The following is a 21,229-nucleotide window of genomic DNA, read 5'->3' on the forward strand; positions in this document are numbered from 1 at the left end:
TTCCCTGCTTGTCTTTCTAGGGAGGAGCTTTATCTTTATACACTGCTCTGACCACACAGCAGAAACTGGCTGGTGTCACTGCCCTCAGTTGCTGGCTTCCACTTCGGTCTTCATTTCCACAGGTAGTCTGATTGCTTCATGCAACATGAGATGACTGAGCTAAGAGATGGCAGAGAACATTGGGGAGAGGGTCATTTTTTAAAATAAACTTTTATTTTTTTTAGAGCAGTGTTAGGTTCACAGCAAAATTGAGTGGAAACTATAGAACAGGGGTCTTCAAACTACGGCCCGCGGGCCACATGCAGCCCCCAGGGGAGTCTGATCCTGCCCGCCAGGTTTTTTGGGCAGTGAGCGCAGCCAAGGTGTTACAGTAGGAATTAGTAGTTCATATAGTCCGGCCCTCCAGCTCTCTGAGGGACCGTGATCTGGCCCCCACTTTAAAAAGTTTGAGGACCCCTGGTATAGAAAGTTCCCACCTACCCACTGTGTCTATACATGCACAGCCTCCCCACTTTCTGACATTCTGCAGCACAGTGACACATTGATTACAATCAATGAACCTACATTGATACATCATCATTCAAAACCCAGAGTTTATAATTGTCATACTTTTTAAAAAAGAACTTTCTTAAACTTTTAATATTTTTAAAATTGATTTCAGAGGGGAAGGGAAAGGGAGAGATAGAAACATCAGCGATGACGGAGAATCCTTGATCAGCTGTCTCCTGCATGCCCCCTACTGGGGATCGAGTCACAATCTGGGCCCTGACTGGGAATCAAACTGTGACCTCCTGGTTCATAGGTCACTGTTCAACCACTGAGCCATGCTGGTCAGGCAGAATTTTCTTAGACTTTTGTGATGTATTACTAGGCTTTATGGGTACACTACATTGTCTTCATTGTAGTGTACCCATATAGAATGGAAGAAATAAGTCCTACTGTCATAAATCTTAAAGTGGCTGAACCCTAACTGGTTTGGCTCAGTGGATAGGGCATTGGCCTGTGAACTGAAGGGTTCCAGGTTCAATTCCAGTCAAGGGCACATGCCCGGGTTGCGGGCTCGATCCCCTGTGGGGGGCAACCAGGAGGCAGCCAATCAATGATTCTCTCTTATCATTGATGTTTCTATCTCTCTCTCTCCCTCTCTGAAATCAATAAAATATATTTTAAAAAAATAAAGTGATTGATACATTTTAAGATATATAAAAAATAAGGCTATTTTTTTATACATAGAAATATTTTTGAATGTTCAATATGCTCACTGATAGCAGATTTTGCAAAATAAAATATAATTTCTAAATACCCAACAGGGTAGATCAGTTTATAGTATACATGAGAGGTGTAGACTGTATTTTATTTTCAAATTTGTCTTTAAATATAGGGTTTTTTTCTTGTCATTATGTAGTAACTCTTTGGTTACATATTAAGTGCTATTTATTAACTTTATTTTATTTATTTATTTATTTATTGGAAAGGAGAGAGAGACAGAGAGAGCACGCGAGCATTGATTTGTTGTTCTACTTAGTTATGCATTTATTAGTTGATTCTTGTGTGTGCTTTGACCTGTGGTCGAACTGGCAACTTTGGCTTATTGGGATGATGCTCTAACCAACTGAGCTGTCTGGCCAGGGCTTACCCATCTCACTTAAAGTAATTAAATAAGAGAACAACATGGGTCAGCTGAAACATACCTCATGTCAGGACAGTATGACTAGATAAAGAATAGAATCTACTTCAAGGAACCAATTTATTGAAAAAACATAAAATATATGACAGGGTGATTCGTATGTCCTCTAACAGATTAAATAAAGAGATGTGGAGATTATAAGAATGGCAGGAATTTTATTTCTATGGCCAAATATAACTTATAAGTAATAACATGTTGTATGCACATATCTATCTATAGTTTTAAATGCCTGGCTTAATGTTCTATATATTTGAATAAATAATACTACTTTTATTTTGTGGGGTTTTTTTTTGTTTGTTTGTTTTGTTTTTGCAGGGTCCTATCAGTGGTGTTAATAGAGATATTCCTATTCTTCAGTGCCATGGAGATGCTGATCCTTTAGTTCCTCTAATGTTTGGTTCTCTTACTGCTGAAAAGCTAAAAAAATTGGTAAATCCAGCCAATGTAACCTTCAAAGTCTATGAAGGCATGATGCATAGTTCATGTCCACAGGTAAATATCTGGAAACAGTGATTATAGAGATGTAATTTGCTTCTTTTTCCATGTAATATTTCAAGATAAATAATATTTGACCATTTGGGATTTTAAAGGAGTTAATGAATTCACTCTGAGTCATAGGTTAGCAGGACTTAGATCAAAGCTTCTTCAATTAATTCAACAAACAGTCACTGATTTCCTATTACATGCAAGCATTGCATATAATTCTAAGACCAAAAAAAATTTCCTTTTATTAAAATTTAGAAAGGATTCATTAACATTAAAAATTTAATAGGGGAGAAGTATAGAAAGCAGATGGGATATATGTTCTATTGGAAGTTTTAAAAGGCTACTTGAAAAACTGAAGAGGGTGAGATTAACTTTATCTTAGGAGACACTGGATCATGATGAAAGAGCTAGATTTTGAATAGGGTAGGATTTGATAGTAAATGTGCAAAGAAAAGACTAGGATAGGAGAAGCAAGCTGTCCCATTAGACTGTAGACTCATGAAAAGCTAGGTGTCATAGACTAGAGGCAGAAAGGAAATTTTTGATTGTTCAGAGCTTTTATGCTGTGTTGAGAATGGACTTATTCTCTAAACAGCAGAAAGCCATTGACTTTTTTTTATTTTTTAAATCAAAGCAACATGTAATGTATATTCTGGAAAAAAGTGAAGCAGAATCCATTAGGATTTAGTGATTAATTCTGTGGAATAGGAAAGTATCAATGAGGCCTTATATTTCTAACTCAGATGATGAAGATGATGCCACTCATAAAGTATGTAGTACAAGGAACAGTTTTCGGGTAACAGGAAGGAGATATACTTACTGAGTTTAATGACCATATAGAGATTGGTGTGCTCCCATGATATCAGGATGGGATATTGGAAATACTTGTCTGAAGCTCAAGCCTGTAATTGAGATTTAGAATAATTATCAATATTATTGATCAGTGAAGAATCACCATGGGAGAATATCATGAGAAAAAAATTCAAGGGATAGAACTCTGGGGGAGTTCAAAGGAGTTAAGTGTTGAGTTAGAGTACAGGAAGAGAGAATTGTTGAGTGGATGGGAACAATAACTGATGATTCAGAGAATGACTAAGGAGAAATAGGCCAGGAAGAAACTATCCAGTAAGAAGGCACCTCAGATGTTTGGGGAGTTAGAGCCAAACTGTAATAGATTATGTGAAGTAGACAGGGAAATGAGGAAGTAGAGGCAACATGTATAAACCTTTTAAAAAAAAAGATTTTGGTAAAATTGCAAAAGAGTAGGAAGGTTCTTTATTTAACACGATGGAAGGAAGAGACCCTGATAGGTTGGGAACTGATAATGGGAAGTCCTAGAGGGATGATGTAATTCAGTCCTGAAACGGGTAGTGGTTGCCTTAAAAGAGGAGAAAAATACTTTGGAATCAAGATAGAAGAGGATGGATGAATATGAATGGGTTATTGAGATATGGTAGAAAGTAGTTTTGAGCCCATATTAGATCCTCTCAATCTTTTCAGTAAAATAGGGGAGAATTGATCACTTAATAAGAAGGAAGGAGGCCTGGACAGATTTAGAGGCTGAGGGAGGCCTATACTAAAAATTGGTGGCTAAACATTGAGGTAGTTTATGTTACCATTTGGAACTAACGGCTCAACCTGGCTAAATCACTTGCTTTAGTGCAGAGACAGCAGGCCATAATACAATTTATCCAGAAAGACAAGGGGCCTGAGATGTAGGGTATAAGTAAGGACAGGGTTGAAACTGTCACAGTGGTTCCTTGCTTTTGTAACTTGTGGGTCTATATGCTTTCTGTAATTAGAGTTATCAAACAGATGTCATACACACAGTTTTCTAGAAGTTCTTTTAAAATAACTTTTTGCTTTTATGGAATCAATAACATAAAAAAAAAAAAAAAAAAAATCCAGTAAGGAAGGTGGCACTGTGAGCATCCAGGAGGGACTGAGGATCTAGAACAGTGGTTTTCCAAGTAGACTTTGTACCATAAGGACCCCAGAGCTTAATAAACATACAGATCCCCAAACTCCAAATTCAGTGATTCGGACTCAGCCCACTGGGGGTTTGGGGTTGAACTCAGGCATCTATGTTTGTCTGGAGTTGTTTTTTTTTTTTTTTAAATAAAAGCTCCTTAGATGATTTTTTATGCAATCACATTGGAGGACACTGGATGAAAAATTAGGTACAGAAAGTGAGAAGAGTTAGAAAAGTAGGAGATGGTGTCACAGGAAACTTTTAAAGGACTGTAGAGTGTTGTAAAATAGATCACTTTCATGCTATGGCTTTTTTTCTGTGTAATTAAGGTATCAGGTATCCAAGGGATAGTAGTAGTAAAAATGTTGTTACACCTTATGTACACACACCACGGGTTTAGTTAGTGGTATTTTAGTGGGGATTTAATTTCTGATTTGTGTAACTGCTTATTAAATCACTTTATTCCAAACAGGAAATGCTGGACATCAGGCAATTCATCGATAAAATCCTACCTCCAGTTGATTGACATCACTAAGGCGCCTTGTGTAGAAGTACACACCAGCATCATTGTAGTAGAGAGTAAACCTCTTCCTGTGCCGGATCTCGAAAGTTATAATGTTTGCAATCTTAAAATCTTTTGCAATTACACACCAATGACACAGTCTAAATATCTCCTTGTGGAAAATGTACGATCTTTAAAGTTTCAGTACATGAATTTGTATAACACGATCCAGAATATACTAGCATTAGCATAAGTGAAGCAGCTAGCTTCTTTCTCCCAACATGTAATTCGGCAAAATAATAAAATACTACATCCAGATTTTTCTATTACATCATTTGAAAATTATTAGTCTGCTTAATGAAAACTTGTTCGGGGATAAATGAGCAGTTAAGATATAAACTATTTATGAATGCTGTGACTTAGTCTGTGGACTTATTCCAAAATTACTTAGTCACCATGCAGTATGTGTACTTTTTCTATTTGTATTCAGATATACTTAATGATTATAATACATAAAAAGAATGAGGTGTTACCACATTATTCCTAATAACAGGGATATTGCTTCTTAAGTGTCAATAAAGAGTAACATTGCTCTCTTCAACGAATGGCCCTTTTATTTTGGGGACCAGGCTTTTCTTTCCCTATTACAATTTCTTTAAAATTGTATTTATTTATTGAATTTAGAGAGAGAGAGAGAGAGAGAGGCAGAGTAGGGGAGAAAGAGAGAGAGAAACATTGATTTGTTGTTCCATTTATTTATACATTCATTGGTTGATTCTTGTATGTGCCCTGATGGGATCGAAACAACAGTCTTGGCATTTCGGGATGACACTCTCACCAACTGAGTTACCCAGCCAGAGCACAATTTCTTAATATTCTGTTTTCCTCTCCAAAAATAAATGTATTCTTTCCTTTTATCCTTCATAACAGACCAAATATTGCCTCCTTGCCATAGAAATCTGCTATCAGTATATGCTGTAATTTAACATTCTGAATCACAAACATGATGGTATTTAAAATATATTTACATTTACATAAAGAAACCAAACAACACTTCAGACTTCCTACATTACTTATTTTTTAAACTGTACCTTAGTCCAAAGTTAGACTTATATAATAGTTAATAGAATTTTCAGTCTAGGTAAGGAATAATTCTGTGGTTGTATTTTTCTGTAATTCATTCAAAATAATTACTAGGTCATACTCTAGTATGTTTTGGAAGATTTAAGACCAATCTTAAAAACTGTATTTCTAAGATGATTTGCTCTAAGATGATTCTCCTTGTAGCAGAAAATATGAGTTTGCATATTTTGTACATATGTTTGAAATCAGCTACTGTAGGAAATGAACAGTCCATTAGAAAATTTTTCTTTACTTTCATCTGCCAATGAATTTATTTGAAATTTTCACTTTAGTCAGATGATTTAAAAAAAAAAAAAAAAACTTTGTGCAAACATAAAAGTAGCAATTATTTGATTTTAAATAGTTGGGAATTTTTAGATTATTGGTAAAAACTATTTGAAAACAAATTTGTCGGCTATGAAGGTTAGTCAGAATTCAATGCATATGGTTAATACACAGTTTAATGTGTAACAAAAATGTATGCTTCATACTTCTGAGCTGTTATAATTTTTCTTCTGTATTCCAACTGATTAAAACAATGTTAGGAATGCATCTTTAGTAACGGACTATATAGAATGTTAATAATGAAGCCATATGTTTATGTCGATTTAAAATTTTTAAACAATCATTTAATAAGTCTTTTTGATTTACCTTGAAAAATATAAATTTGTTTCAATTATATAGATCAGCAAGATATGATTTATAATAAGAGATAATATTCCATTGAAATGTGCTGTAATGTGGGGAAAATGTAAATCTTTCCCACTGTTTCTATTAATGTGAAATAAAATGTAATTCTCACTTTTTTTGTGACTGCTTTTTTGAAGATTACTTTTAACATTTGGGTTTGCCTTGAAATGACTCTATAATGAAAAGGAGGAAAATGTCAATGTAATCACGAGAATATACATTGAGAAATGGAACCAGGCATGAGAAAAGCTCTTGCTATGAAATTTTAATAAGCTAAGAAATATATTGTTTTTTAGCATTCCTAAACTAAGAAGTTTTGTTTGGGTGTTTTCTTTTATCATCCTTTTATATAATACTAGAGGTCCAGTGCACAAAATTCATGCATGGGTGGTGGGGTGTTCCACAGCCCAGCCTGCACCCTCTCCAATCTGGGACTCCTAGAGGGATATCTGACTGCCCACTGGGATCAGGCCTAAACCGGCAGTCGGACATCCCTCTCACAATCCAGGACTGCTCGCTCCCAACCGCTCACCTACCTGTCTGCATGACTGCCCCTAACCACTTCTGCCTGTCAGCCTGATCACCCCCTAACCACTCCCCTGCCAGCCTGATCAACACCTAATTGCTTCCCTGTTGGCCTGATTGCCCCTAATTACCCTCCCCTGCCAGCCTTGTCACCTGTAATTGCCCTCTCTTGTCAGCCCGGTCACCCCCAACTTCCCTGCAGGCTTGGTTCCCCCCAATTGCCCTCCCTGAAGACCTTGTCACTCCTAACTCCCCTCCCCTGCTGGCCCGGTCACCCCCAACTGCCCTCCCCTGCTGGCCCGGTCACCCCTAAATGCCCTCCCTTGCAAGTCTGGTTGCCTCCAACTGTCCTCTCCTGCAGGCCTGGTTGCCCCTAACTGCCTTCCCCTGCAGGCCTAGTTCCCCCCAACTGCCCTCCCCTACAGGCCTGGTCACCCCCAACTGCTCCCCCCGCCCTGCAGACCTTGTCCCCTCCCAACTGTCCACCCCTGCAGGCCTGGTCACACCCAACTACCCTCTGCTGGCCTGATCGCCCACAACTGCCCTCTCCTTCTGGCTATCTTTTGGTGGCCAATTTGTGTCCACATGGGGTTGGCCGACTTTGACCACATGGAGTGGCCATCTTGTGTGTTGGAGTGATGGTCAATTTGCATATTACCGGTACCTCTTTATTATATAGGATTCGTGGTTTGTTTTTTTTAATTAGTGTCATAAATCAGTTATCCAAATTTTTTTAAAGACTTTTCTGTTTCAATTACAAACTAATATATTAGTTTGAGGTGGTGGTTAGACCTTTATATAACGCGTGAAATGATACCCCCAATAAGTCACCCACCTGACATCATACATATAGTTATGACATCATTAACTATATTCCCTAAACTGTACTTTATATCACCACGACTATTTTGTAACTGCAAATTGTATTTATTAATCCCTTCAATTTTTCCCACACATCCACCCAGTCCCCCAACCATCTGGCAACCATGTTTGTTCTCTGTACTTATGAGTTTGTTTTGTTTGTTCACTTATTGTTTTTTATATTTCACAAGTAGATGAAATTATGTATTTGTCTTTGTCTTATTTCACTTACTATAACAGCCTCTAGATCCACCCGTGTTGTTGTAAATGGTACGTTTTTTTTTGTATGTTTGTTTTTTTAAATATATTTTATTGATTTTTTACAGAGAGGAAAGGGGAAGGGAGAAGGATAGAGAGCCAGAAACATCAATGAGAGACATCGACCAGCTGCCTCCTGCACATCCCCCACCAGGGATGTGCCTGCAGCCAATGTACATGCCCTTGACCAGAATCGAACCCAGGACCCTTCAGTCCGCAGGCCGACGCTCTATCCACTGAGCCAAACTGGTCCCGGCACGTTTTTGTTTTTTAATGGCTGAATAATATTCCATTGTATATGTGTACCACAACTTCTTAATTGAGCTGATATTGGTTAATAAAATTATATAGCTTTCACGTATATACACAATCTGTATATTGCATTGTATGTTCACCATCCAAAGTCAAATCTCCTTCAGTCACCATATACATAATACAAACCATATATATATATTTGGTAACAGCTTTGAGATATAATGAACATACCATGCAGTTTGCTCATTTAAAGTATACAATTCAGTGGCTTTTCCTATATTCAAAATTATTAATCATCACAATTTGAGAACATTTTCATGACCCTATAAAGTAGCCCTGTGCCCTATAGCAACTATCCTGTGCCCGTTTCTACTTCCCCACATTTCTAAGCCCTAGGAAAGCACTACTGTACTTTTGGTCTCTAGATTTGTCTATTCTAGACATTTCATATCAATGGAATCATTTGTGATTGCCTTTTATATTAAGATGTTTTCAAGCCAAAACCAGTTTGGCTCAGTGGATAGAGCGTCATCCTGCGGACTGAAAGGTCCCGGGTTTGATTCCGGTCAAGGGCATGTACCTTGGCTGCGAGCACGTCTCCAGTGGGGGGTGTGCAGGAGGCAGCTGATTGATCATTCTCTCTCATCGATGTTTCTAACTCTCTCTCTCTCTTCCTCTCTGTAAGAAAATCAATATAATATATTTAAAAAAAAAAAAAAGATGTTTTCAAGGTACATATTTTGTAGCATGTATCATTAAGTAATTCATTTCTGTTTATTGCTGAATTAACATTTCATTGTATGAAATGACCACATTTTTTAATCCATTCATCATTTGGGTCATTTCCACTTTGGGCATTAATACTGCTAGAATGAACATTCATATCCAAGTGAACATATGTTTTCATTCTCTTGGTAATATATTTATTCATAAATAGAATTGCTTGATCTTATCTTTAACCTTTTAAAAAACTGCCAGATTGTTTTCCAAAGTGGTTGCACCATTTTGCATTTTCAGTCACCGTGAGGGTTCCGTTTTCTCCACATTCTTGCCAACATTTATTATCACATGTCTTTTAAATTTTAATTTATTTTTATGTTCAGGGTATTACGGATGTCCTTCCCCTTTATCCCCTACCACCCTGTTCCCCTTCACTCCCCACCAGAGGACCTCACCACACTATTGTTACCCCAGCTTTTTCTCATATGCATGAAATACTTTTTTCTGTCCCTTTACTTTTAGTGTAGGGTCTGTTGCAGGCAGTATATGGTTCTCGTTTTCTCATACATTCGGTTACTATATCCTTTTTTGATTGGTGCATTTAAGCCATTTACATGTAAAGTGATTACTGATAGGTACATATAATTTGCCATTTTATTTTTTCACCTATTCATCATCTTTTCCTCTTTCTTCTTTTTTTGTACTTCTGCATCTTTAAGAAGGTCTTATAACACTTCTTGAAGTACTACCTTAGTGGTAATGAAATCTGGCAAGATCTTTATTTTTCCTTCAATTTTATTTTAATTTTTTTTTTTCAATTAGCAGCAATAATGCCTTGGATACACCTCATTGGCCAAGATACTGCCACTGGGCAAAGCTTCTCCTTCAATTTTAAAATGGATAGTGAAGCATGGTGGCAAACATGCTTGGGTAAAAATTGCTGTTTAATATTTTGACCCTGCTGTTTTGGGTTCTGTACTCATTTGCTTGCTGAAACAATAGAACAGTTATTTTGATTTTTCTGAACTAATGTATGCTATCCCAATAGATTGAGTGTTCCATTGATGTTGGTTTGAGTATCCCATTGATTGTGATCTCACCGGTTATTGAAGCACTTTCTTCTGGGAACCAGGGCAGTTCAATTATCCTAAAATTGCCTCAGTAGCTACAGATAATGAGTTTCAGTTGATCAGTGGCCCCCGGAATCAGAACAGCACAATTACCCTAAATTGCCTCAGTAGCTACAGATAATGCATTTCGGTTCTCAATGGTCCCAGAATCTGGACAGCACAATTGTTCTAAATTCCTCCGGTGGTTCCAGATAATGTGTTTCTGTTGATTCAGTGATCCATAGACCCAAAAATATACTTTAGATAACTAACTTGCTCAATTTCGCTTCTGTAACTGCTTTAAGTGACCCAGGTTCCTCATTCCAGACCCAAAGATGTAATCGATACCTTTGTGATATTCTGCCAATATAAGCCAGCTGTGGCAAGCTTGTTAGAGCTGCGAGACCAGGAGCTCTTTTGCCCCTCATATGCTGCCGACTTTTAATAAATGATTCCATAATTCGACTTCTTGAGGCATCCTTTGTAAGATTGGAAGTATGAAGTACGTACAACAATAGTATCATTGGGTAAAGTAATCTTGGTTCTAGGTCCTCACTTTTCATGACTTTAAATATTTCAAACTATTCTCTTCTGGCCTGAAATATTTCTGTGGAGATAAATATCAGCTGACAGTCTTATGGGAGCTCCCTTGTAGGTAACTGTCTTGCTCTGGTTGTTAAGACTACCTCTTGCTCGGCCAGAGTGGCTCAGTGGTTAAGTGTCTATCAACAAGATCACAGATCTATTCCAGTCAGGGCACATGCTTGGGTTGCAGTCTCCATTCCCAGTGTGGGACATGCAGGAGGTAGGCAATCAATGATTCTCAACATTGATGTTCTCTATGTCTTTAAACGTTGCCATTTTAATCTTGGTGTTGGCCTCTTTGTGTTCATCTTGTTTGTGAGTTTCTTCCGTGTCTTTTTTCTTCAAGTTGTGGAATTTTTTTGTTATTATTTCTTCCTAGGTTCTTCATCCTTTGTTCTCCCTCCTCTTCTTCCACCGCCAAGATGCGGGTGTTGTTGTGCTTCATTTTGTTTGAAAGGTCCCTGAAACTATGCTAGATGTTTCTGGGGCCTCTTGGGAGGGGTTTTGGTGCAGGCCAATGTCAGATACTACCTGTGAGAGTCCCTGGGCAATGTGTTTGGACCTGCAAGAGATCCACAGTTCATGGTTTCCTTTCTTGGATCAGTGGTCGGCAAACAGTGGCTCGCGAGCCACTCGCGGCTCTTTGGCCTCTTGAGTGTGGCTCTTCCACAAAATACCACGGCCCGGATGAGTCTATTTTTGAAGTGAAGTTAGAAGTTTAAAAAATTTGTCTCTCAAAAGAAATTTCAATCGTTGTACTGTTGATATTTGGCTCTGTGACTAATGAGTTTGCCGACCACTGTCCGAAGGACCAAAGTTGTGCACCAGGCAGGCTTTTCCCAGCCCCAGCCCCAGCCGCAGGGTGATGACCTAGGGGTGGGGATGGGTAAGAGCTGGGAGGGAAATGGGACATATCTGTTAATACTATCAACAATAAGAAAAATGTAAAAAAAAAAAATGTATAAAAACACGAAGGAAAAACTTAGGATTAAACCCATATGATAAAAAAATAAAACAAGCCGAGACCGGTTTGGCTCAATGGATAGAGCGTCGGCTTGGGGACTGAAGGGTCCCGGGTTCGATTCCGGTCAAGGGCATGTACCTTGGTTGCGGGCATATCCCCAGTAGGGGGTGTGCAAGAGGCAACTGATCGATGACTCTCTCTCATCGATGTTTCTAACTCTCTGTCTCTCTCCCTTCCTCTCTGTACAAAATCAATAAAATATATTTAAAAATAAATAAATAAAAAAAATAAAACAAAAACAACCACCACAAAAAATAACCCATAGACAAACGGCTCTAGGGCGGGGTGTCTGTTTTCCAAGGTCGTCTACGGAGCAGATGCTTGGGTGTCGCTGGTTTTAGAAAACGACAGCGTTCCATTCTGCAAACCCACCTCAGTTCAGAGCTCCGGGGGCCTCCGCAGGTTCCAAACCTTCGGGCCGCCCGGGAGACCGGCCCGGGGAGAAGCTTCCTTCTGCGGGGAGGCGGGCCCGGGATGAACGCGCGCCGAAAGCCCGCCTCGCCTCGCCGCCCGTAGGCTTCCCCGGCAGGAAACGCAGACGCCGAGCTGGCTCACCGCCCCACCGCCGCGGCGCCGGCCGGCGCGCAGCCCCGCCCCTTCGCATCGATGCTCCCCTGTCGATTGGTAGCGCCTGCCCGGAGCGCGCGGGGTTTGATTGGCGCTGCCTGCGGGGGCGGAGCCGCCGCGCCGCCGCCGCTGCCGCCGCCGCCGGCTGGTTCTAGTGGAAGGGCCTAGGCCGGGCCTGCCTTGTTGGGCTCGCCGGGCGCCCCAGCTCGCGTCCCGCCGGCGTCTCTGCCCCGGTTTCACCCGCTTCCCCGTCCCATACGGGCTGGGCCCGGCGAAGACCTGCCGGAGCCATGGAGGACGAGGTGGTCCGCATTGCCAAGAAGATGGACAAGATGGTGCAGAAGAAGAACGCGGTGAGCGCGGCGGGCGGCGCGGGCCGGGTGGGAGGGAGATCGAAGGGAGGCCGGGCGGGCGGGCGGGCGGAGGCCGCGGGGACGGGACGTGGTGGGTTCCCCGGTCGATTCCGAGAAGGGTCCCCAGCCGATCGGAGCAGGCTCCCGGCCCGCCGCCGCCCGCCCTCCCGGCGTGCAGGGCGCCCGCGTCCGGGAGCCGCGTCCCGGGGGGGAGGTCCCGCGGTCCCGCGGCTGCGGGCTTCGGGACCGGCTCTGGGCACTTGCAAGTCCCTCGTTGTTACTACCGCGTATTGAAACCTCATCGAGGCAGTCTCTCCCTTTGTTTTTGGTGTTCATAGCAGTAAATCCTCTCACTAAGACAGCTTTAAGCATTGAACAGTATAGTAAGTCCTCACCTTTTAAAGAATTCATTCTCTTTCCCGGGCTTGTTGGCCAACAAGGAGAACACAAACATCCCCTTAAGGGGTTCGTGATCTGCTTTGGGAACATCAAGCGGATCAAAGTGTAAAATCCCGAGATCTTCAACAAGTGGAACTTGTTAGGTGGGAGTGTGTGCAGAAGAGCTAGGATGAAAGCACACGCGTTAACACTAGGGTGTACGGGTAGGTGGGTTTGGACAAATGGCATGGCTGGGCGTTAACCAAGTGGTTTACAGTTACTACCAGGGGCGTTATCTTGTTTGTGATGGATAGTGTGTGTATGGGAACATGTTCTCTTGTGGTTCGTTTGAGGCTTGGCGTCCAAGTGTCTGCATTTATTTTTTATTTTTATTTTTTGTCTACTCGTCTGTGCCACTTTCGATTCCCGGCTTCAGAGTCCCATGTTTTCTTGCTAAACTTCCACTGTTGTGGTTCCACCGGGCTGGGCGCATGTTCGCATCTGCAACCCTGAAATAACTCATTCCCACCTGTGTGAAATGAATTCCGTGTGGCACTCACGGAAAGTAGGAAAGGGATGCTGATTTGTACAGCACTTAAGAGTAGCCAACTCTTAAGTAGCCAACTAGATGTGCAGAATGTATCTTTTTTACAGAATAAAGAAACTGAGTCAGAGCTAAGCAGTTTAGAGTTAGCCGGCATCCCTGCGTCCTCCTACCGGACAGCGTGCCAGAGCAGGAAGTTAGTGTTTGCACTGAAGGCTTAAGACCTCCCAGTCTGTTCCTCTTTTCCTTTAACAGGTGCATCAGCCAGTATTTAATTTTGACTCTTTGTTAATCTGTATTTGCAATTTGGCCTTTTAAAGTATTTCCTGTTTGTTTTCTGTTCTAGACATGGTATCTGCTTATGTATGTTTCCTGTTGATTTCCCTTTCATTCCCTGCTGCAGGTTGTGAGTTCTGGTTATTTGATAGGCTGAACATTTCTGGAAAAATTTTCTCCTTTTCCTGGAGTTCCTCAGACTTCCAAAATAGAAGGTCCCCGGGGGAAAAGGCAGGCTTTTTGTTTGTTTTGTTTTTGTTTTTTCTCTAACTCTGGCTATAATGTGTAACCTTTAATCATCTAACATTATTTTTGGTTGATTTTAGAGAGAGAAGAAGCGGGGGAGAGAGACTCGAACCTGAAGCCTTGGGATATTGGGAGGACACTCCAACCAATTGAGCTACCCGGCCAGGGCTCGATAGTTTTACCTGCAGTTCTCAAGCTGTAAATGCATTTTGAGATCTTTGATAAATGGATCTGTGAGTCAATGAGGACCAACTCTACAGACAATCCTCAAATCTCATTTTTCTAATAGCTCAAAACTTTTAACACTATGAAAACTTGCCCCCCAAAGGAAGGCAAAATTGAGTGGCTGTTTTACTTTTTGTTTTCTCCCTTTTTTATATTACAGAAATTCAACTAGGCAAAAAAAAAAATAAAGAGAAAGGGAAATGGTCTGACTGACTACCACCCGCCCTCCCAAAGCAAGTGTTCAGTAGTTTAACAAGTTGTTCTGGGGTTGTTGGATTATGGTTATTTGTCCCGATATACCATGATTGCAGGTTCGATCCCCAGTCAGGGCACATAAAAGAAACAACCAATGAAAGCATAAATAAGTGGAACAACAAATTGATGTTCCTCTATCTCTCTTCCCCTCTCTTTCAAATCAATCAATAAAAATTTTAAAAAGACTGCTAACTAAAAAATAAGAGAAAAAAGAGGGAACTAAATATTTAGAGAGTTAAGATAGTGGCCAAATGAAGATGTGCATTGAAATCTGTTTTTGCTCCAAAGCCAGCACTTCTCTGTTTAACTTCAGTGCCTCTCTACAAGACCCTTGCATCTCTCTTTGAACTTGGCATGGTGTCAAAAGGTTGTTGCCACCAGTTCAATGCCAACAGAATTCCCAATTTGTGGTTCTGTGAAGGCAGAAACTTTATTCAAGTGAAGCTGCTCCAGTGAAACAGCTCAGTTGACACAGTTTGAAAACCCTGGAAATGCAGTCTTCAGTAGAAATTGGAAATGCCCTCCTGGGAGAGGGAAGGGAGGCTGTCATATAGAGAAAAAGGCCCGCTCACTGTTCCTGATAGGTCTAATTTCATGCAAATGAAGACTCCCAAGTTCTCTCTGTTCTGATTGGCAATTCTGGAGCTGCTCTGGTTGGTTGGTAAATATGCACGAGAAGATATAGCTGCCAGCTGTTGATTGGATGGGAAGGTCCCAGTCCATTAAGTTAAAATACAATAGCAGGAGTTTATAGGGTCTGCTCAGATGGCAGGAACACAAGGCAGGAGGTTTGGCTGGTCAGTCTATGGCTTTTCCCTGAGGCATAGCTAGTGTGAGAGGTCTCTAAACAATGGCTGTTAGACTATGAATTTGGGCCCAGTTGACCACAGGAGTCCTCTGGACAGGTATATTCTTTCTTGGGGTTGACAGTGGGTATGTATAATGAAGTGAATTTAAGACTGGGAAGTAAGGGTATTTACTCTTCTGTGGCCGACAGGATTCTCTAAATACCTAATCGGTATCCTGACCTGTACTACCCAGAATATTGCCCCCTGGTATACTTTGATATTAAACAGTATTAGCAATTTTACAAGTGTCTTCTCCTGAGGCCATGATGAACCACATAAGTTATTGACATTTTCACGTATTGGTTATTTTTTACTTAGCTTTCTTCTTATAATTATGACTTCATGCAAGTCTATTTCCTAATGTGGGTTCAAATTCTGGTACTTCTGAGTTTTAGCTGTGTGATCTTAGTTAAGTTCCTTAACATCTGTAAAATGTTTTTCTTGATGGTAAATTGGAGATAATTTAGTGAAGATTAGATGAATATAAAATTCTTACCAGTGCATAAGTTACGGTAATGGCTAAAAAACTTGGGATTGTCTTTGTAAGGGATTTAATGGCTAAAAAACTTGGATTGTCTTTGTAAGGGATTTAATGGCTAAAAAACTTGGATTGTCTTTGTAAGGGATTTAATGGCTAAAAAACTTGGATTGTCTTTGTAAGGGATTTATGGCACTACATTGTAGGAGTAGGTAAGAACTTACAATAGAATTTTCAAGTTCATGGAGAGATTTTGTGAGTTGTGTTGAGGTTAATTTTTAAATTTAGGCACAGGTCCGAGTGGGATTAAATTGCAGGGAGAGAAATTGAAATTAGATTTTAGAATTTCATAGGAGCCGAGATTCCTGAAAGGTGTAGGTTTCTAAGTCGTAACATATCCGGTTGAAAAAAGCTTTGGTTTCCATATTAGGGTTAGAGTGATTAGCATAAATCAATATTTAGAATGACTACGCAATCTTTTATAACAGCTTTCTTGAGACATAAAGTAAAAATCACTCTTTTCAAGTGTACAATTCAGTGGATTTTAGTTTATTCACAGATTTGTGCAACTATCACCACTATCTAATTTTGGAACATTTTCATGGCTCCAAAAGAGAAACCACTACCCATAAAGTAACCATGAAGAAGTCATCATGTCTCCCCACCTTCCCAGCCACTAATCTACTTCCATCTCTGGATACCTGTTCTGACATTTCATTTAAATGAAACCATACGATATGTGGTCCGTGCCTGGCTTTCTTCACTTAGTGTTTTCAAGGTTCTTTCATAGCAATACCGTGTTTCCCCGAAAATAAGACATAGCGCGTGGAAAAATAAGACATCCCCTGAAAATAAGACCTAGCGCAACTTTGGAAGAAAAAATTAATATAAGACACTGTCTTATTTTCAGGGAAACAGGGTAGTATATGTCTGTACTTCATTCCTTTGTATTGCTGAATAGTACTCCAGTTTATCACATTTTAGGCTCTTTCCATTTTGACGATTATGAGTAATGCTGCTAAGAACCTTCTTGCACAAGTTTTTGTGTGGACGTAAGTTTTCATTTTTGTTCTGTATGTACCCAGGAGTAGAATTGTTGGTCATATAACTATGGAAAACCTTTTGAGAAACTGCTGGACTATTTTCCATAATTGCTGTACCATTTTATGTCCTCATCAGCAGTGTATTGAGGGTTCCAATTTCACCACATCTTCAATACATGTTATTAGCTGTCTTTTTTTTAAAATTATAATCATTGTAGTGACTGTAAAGTGGTATCTCACTGTGGTTTTGATTTGCATTTCTGCGATCACTAATAATGATGAACATTTTTCACTGTTTTTTGGCCATATCTTTGGAGAAATGTCTGTTCAAATCCTTTGCCTATTTTTTAATTATGTATTTATATTTTTGAGTTGTAAGAATTCTTTATATTCTGAATACTAGACCATTATCAGATATGGGATTTGCATATATAGTCTCCCATTCTCTTGTTACTTTTGATAGTATTTTTTGAGATAGAGAAACTTAATTTTGAAGGCAAATTTATATATATATATATTTTTTTTTTTTGTCATTTGTGCTTTCAGTGTAGAGTAATTGGAAATTTGAGATCACATAGTAAAAATAAAAAGTCCTGTTTATAGTGATGTTGTTGAGCAGTAACTCAAATATTTATAATTGTGTTTCCTTTTTAAAAAATACATTTTTATTGATTTCAAAGAGAAGAAGTTAGAAGGGGAGAGAGATGGAAACATCAATGATGAGAGAATCCTTGATCAGCTGCCTGCTGCTGCACATCCCCTACTGGGGATTGAGCTTGCAAGCTAGGCATGTGCCCTGACTGAGAATTGAACCGTGACCTACTGGTTCGTTGGTCGATGCTCAACCACTGAGCCACACTGGCCAGGCTATAATTGTGTTTCCTTTAAAAAAAAAAATCCTAATTTTTAAATTTTTGAAATCTCTTAATTCTTACCAAATAAGTGTTAATTGAGCTTCAATAATGCTCACTTCTTAAAATGCTGGCTTATGGTTCTTTGAGAATTATTATTATGGTAGAAATAGATAATTCTTGTCATATTTTTGTATTCCTTATCATCCTTCTCCTGTGTCTCAGACACTCTATTTTGATATTTCATATGTGTTTATCACCTTATGTGACCATTTTAACTATGATGCCAGTGTATTGTCTCACCTACACATTGGAAATTGAAGGGCAAATAATATTCGCAAGGTCTTATAATTAGGAAATGATAATATGTGGATTTGAATCTAGATCTGTCTTTTATATAGCCCATATTCTTAACTGTATATTCTATTTGCTCCCTTCTTAACATTTCCCAGAAAAGGTTGTTTGTATCTTATGTAGTCTTGTATATTCTGAATACTCAGTACAAGTTTGAATACCATATTTTGTAAAAGTACTTAGTTCTATTGACAAATAGGAGCACTAATGATGTAATAAAGTAGTGTAAGAGCGGCTGTTTATTTTTCAGGCAGTGCTGTGAACTAAATTTGACTCTGGAAGTTAAGGTAGAATCTTTCTTTCTCTTGCATCATTATCTCTAGGAGATGCTGCAATCTAATAGCCTTGACCTTTGGAGGCAGGTGATGATTAACAAAAGCTAGGCTATGCTATTCACTTCTAGCTCACAGGGCAGAACTACCACCTCTGACCTGTGCCATGGGAAAGAGCAGTCAGGAGACAGCAGTTCTTGTCCTTTTGTATTACCCATCAGTATGATCTTGGGCAAGTCACTTTCTTTTCTGAGTTGTTCCTTTCTTTGTATAATTGGGGGTTTGAAGAAGACGCTCAAAGATTTCTGTTTTAAAATTTCCTAAAGTCAAGAAGGGTTTCTGTCTTGCTAACAGTTTTATCTTCCAACACAGCAGAACTTGAGTATTTGTTGAGAGGCAATAGAGTGTAATTTGACAGAACTACATAGAGCTCACTTTTTCTAGTTAGTAATCAAGTGACCTTGTACAGACTTCTTAATTTATCTGGACTTTAATTTCATCATCTGTAAAATGGGGATAATAAAAGCACTGTAGGGTTTATTGTCAAGATGAAATAATATATACAAAATATTTAACAATGCTTAGCATATACCAACAAATTTTTGTCACTGAATAATATATGGTAATCTGTTGTTTGTCTTTTTCTTACATTTGGTCATAGTTGTTTATTTCTTAAAGAAGCTTAATTGAAATATTCATCTTATTTTGTTAGAATACAGTGTAATTATGATAAAGGTCATAGTTTTATCCCACGAATATTATTTAGCTTTTTCTTCCTTCTGTAGTCTGTATATCTTTTTAAAAAAATATATATTTTATTGATTTTTTCCAGAGAGGAAGAGAGAGGGATAGAGAGTTAGAAAGATCGATGAGAAAGAATCATCGATCAGCTGCCTCTTGCACACCCCCCACTGGGGATGTGTCCAAACCAAGGCACATGCCCTTTGACCAGAATCGAACCGGGACCCTTCAGTCCGCAGGCCGACGCTCTATCCACTGAGCCAAACCGGTTTCGGCTGTAGTCTGAATATCTTAACGCCCTTGTCACCAAAGAGATCTGAATGAAAAGAGAGAGTGTGATGAAATTAATGCAAAGCTATTACTTGTACTTGGAAAATAACTTAAACCTTATGCCACATTGCTGATGTATTGGAAAAATCACCTTTATATGTGACAGACAGCACTAGGAAAGTCTAAGGAGGGAGATTGTGCTTTTTAAGGGATTCCAAGAAGCATGATTTTTAAAAATCCTTTTTCTAATTCATCCTTAATTAGAAATGGATCAGAAAGTCCATGGAGACATGGGTAGAAGAAAAATGTCCATGGTAAACATAAGATACTAGGGACTCGTTGCAGGAAGATTCCTGCAAGCAGCTGCCACTGTGGCCCGCCCCACCTGCCCCACCCCACCTTTGCTTTCCCTTCCCGCAGCCACCTTGCTTTCTGCTTTCCCTCCCTTTTCCTTCTGTGGTGTCTTCAGTCTTCACTCCTCCCTCCCTCTGCATATGCAAATTAACCACCATCTTGGTTGGGTTAATTTGCATACTCTGATTGGCTGTGGAAGTAGCAATGGTATGGTCAATTAGCATTTTTCTCTTTTATTAGTATGAATAGGTCCACAATCTCTTAAAACCTTTAGAGTCTGATATATTTGAGAATTCCAAATTTTTCAGATTTGGTAAAGCTAATTTTGTACATATAGTGTATTATTACATTATATCCTCATTGAGGTCTGGACAGTTTCCAGTAATTAGACATCATCATTTCTATAATGAAATGCAGTTTAGGGTAAGTAGAACATAAATAGCTTTATATCTGTCATAACTACATATTGCCATCAAATGAGTTTATTGAAAACCTGTGAGATAGTTTTTGGTTTTCAAAGGTTTTTGATTTTGGGATTTATAGATATGAAATTAAAGATCTTATTAACTCATAAGAATGCCAGGCCTATAGAAATGCTTGGTAAGTGTAAATATAAAGTCAGTGCTAGCTTTTTAAAAATATACATATTTTTATTGATTTCAGAGATGAAGGAAGAGGGAAAAAGAGATAGAAACATCAATGATGAGAGAGAATCTTCGATTGGCTGCGGATTGAGCCCACAACCTTGGCCCTTGAGCGGTATCAGTCCGCAAGCCAGTGCTCTGTCCATTGAACCAAACTGGCTAGGCGAGAGTCAATGGTTAGACTTCTTTAACAACTATAATGTTCCTCTTTTTTAGTTGCCTGCAATTAAAATAAAAATTATAGAATTTTAAAGTCAGAAGTGAATCATTAAAATCCTTTATAATAACCTATCATAGTTTCTATTAAACTTAAGTTTTTATTTGTGAAGTACTGGGTCACATTTAAATGATGTTGATGGTTTGTTGCTAGAAGAAAAGTTAATACTGTTTTATTCTCCACAGCCAAGTCCAAGATCTGTCAACTTTAAATGGAAAAATTATGTAACTGGAAGCCCTTACTTGATTTTATATTTAAGAAATAATAATGATACCATGAGATTCCATGCTTGCTTCTTCCTGTGGGGTGCATAATGCGGGACAGGCTCAGCTTCTGTTTTCCTGGGGTATCTGTATTTCATTGACCCACAGGGTGCCTCGTTTTCACATTTCAGAAAGCAAAATGAGTAACATGTATCTTTGGCCACATGGAAGTTGGGATATATTTTCACAGGCAGAACATCAAACCTAGCATCAACATTTGCATAATAAGTGTCGTCATGGGCTTGGAATAAAAT

At 39.3% G+C, this 21,229-nt stretch overlaps 1 protein-coding gene and 1 long non-coding RNA gene across 5 annotated transcripts in view; one reads left to right on the forward strand and one right to left on the reverse strand.

Moving 5' to 3' along the window:
- LOC311612139 (transcription elongation factor A protein 1) overlaps positions 1-21,229 on the forward strand; it is a 58,664-nt gene that overhangs the window by 18,469 nt on the left and 18,966 nt on the right. The window contains exons 7-9 of one of the 4 annotated variants that reach the window (XM_084864928.1): positions 21-122; positions 2,003-2,179; positions 4,618-6,573. In XM_084864928.1, the coding sequence (XP_084721054.1) occupies positions 21-122; positions 2,003-2,179; positions 4,618-4,671 (333 nt within the window). In that variant the 3' untranslated portion in view covers positions 4,672-6,573. Of the gene's footprint in view, positions 1-20; positions 123-2,002; positions 2,180-4,617; positions 6,574-12,447; positions 12,717-21,229 lie in introns of those variants that run through there. The other 3 variants (XM_084864929.1, XM_084864926.1, XM_084864927.1) reach the window with 3 other exon arrangements.
- LOC311612143 lies at positions 68-12,362 on the reverse strand. The gene is made up of 3 exons (XR_014793232.1): positions 12,169-12,362; positions 2,994-3,075; positions 68-159 (listed from the first exon to the last, which is right to left on the reverse strand). It is a non-coding gene; the product is annotated as an uncharacterized lncRNA (long non-coding RNA).

Source organism: Pipistrellus hanaki (assembly GCF_964339955.1).
Source record: "Pipistrellus hanaki genome assembly, chromosome: 17".
NCBI lineage: Eukaryota > Metazoa > Chordata > Mammalia > Chiroptera > Vespertilionidae > Pipistrellus > Pipistrellus hanaki.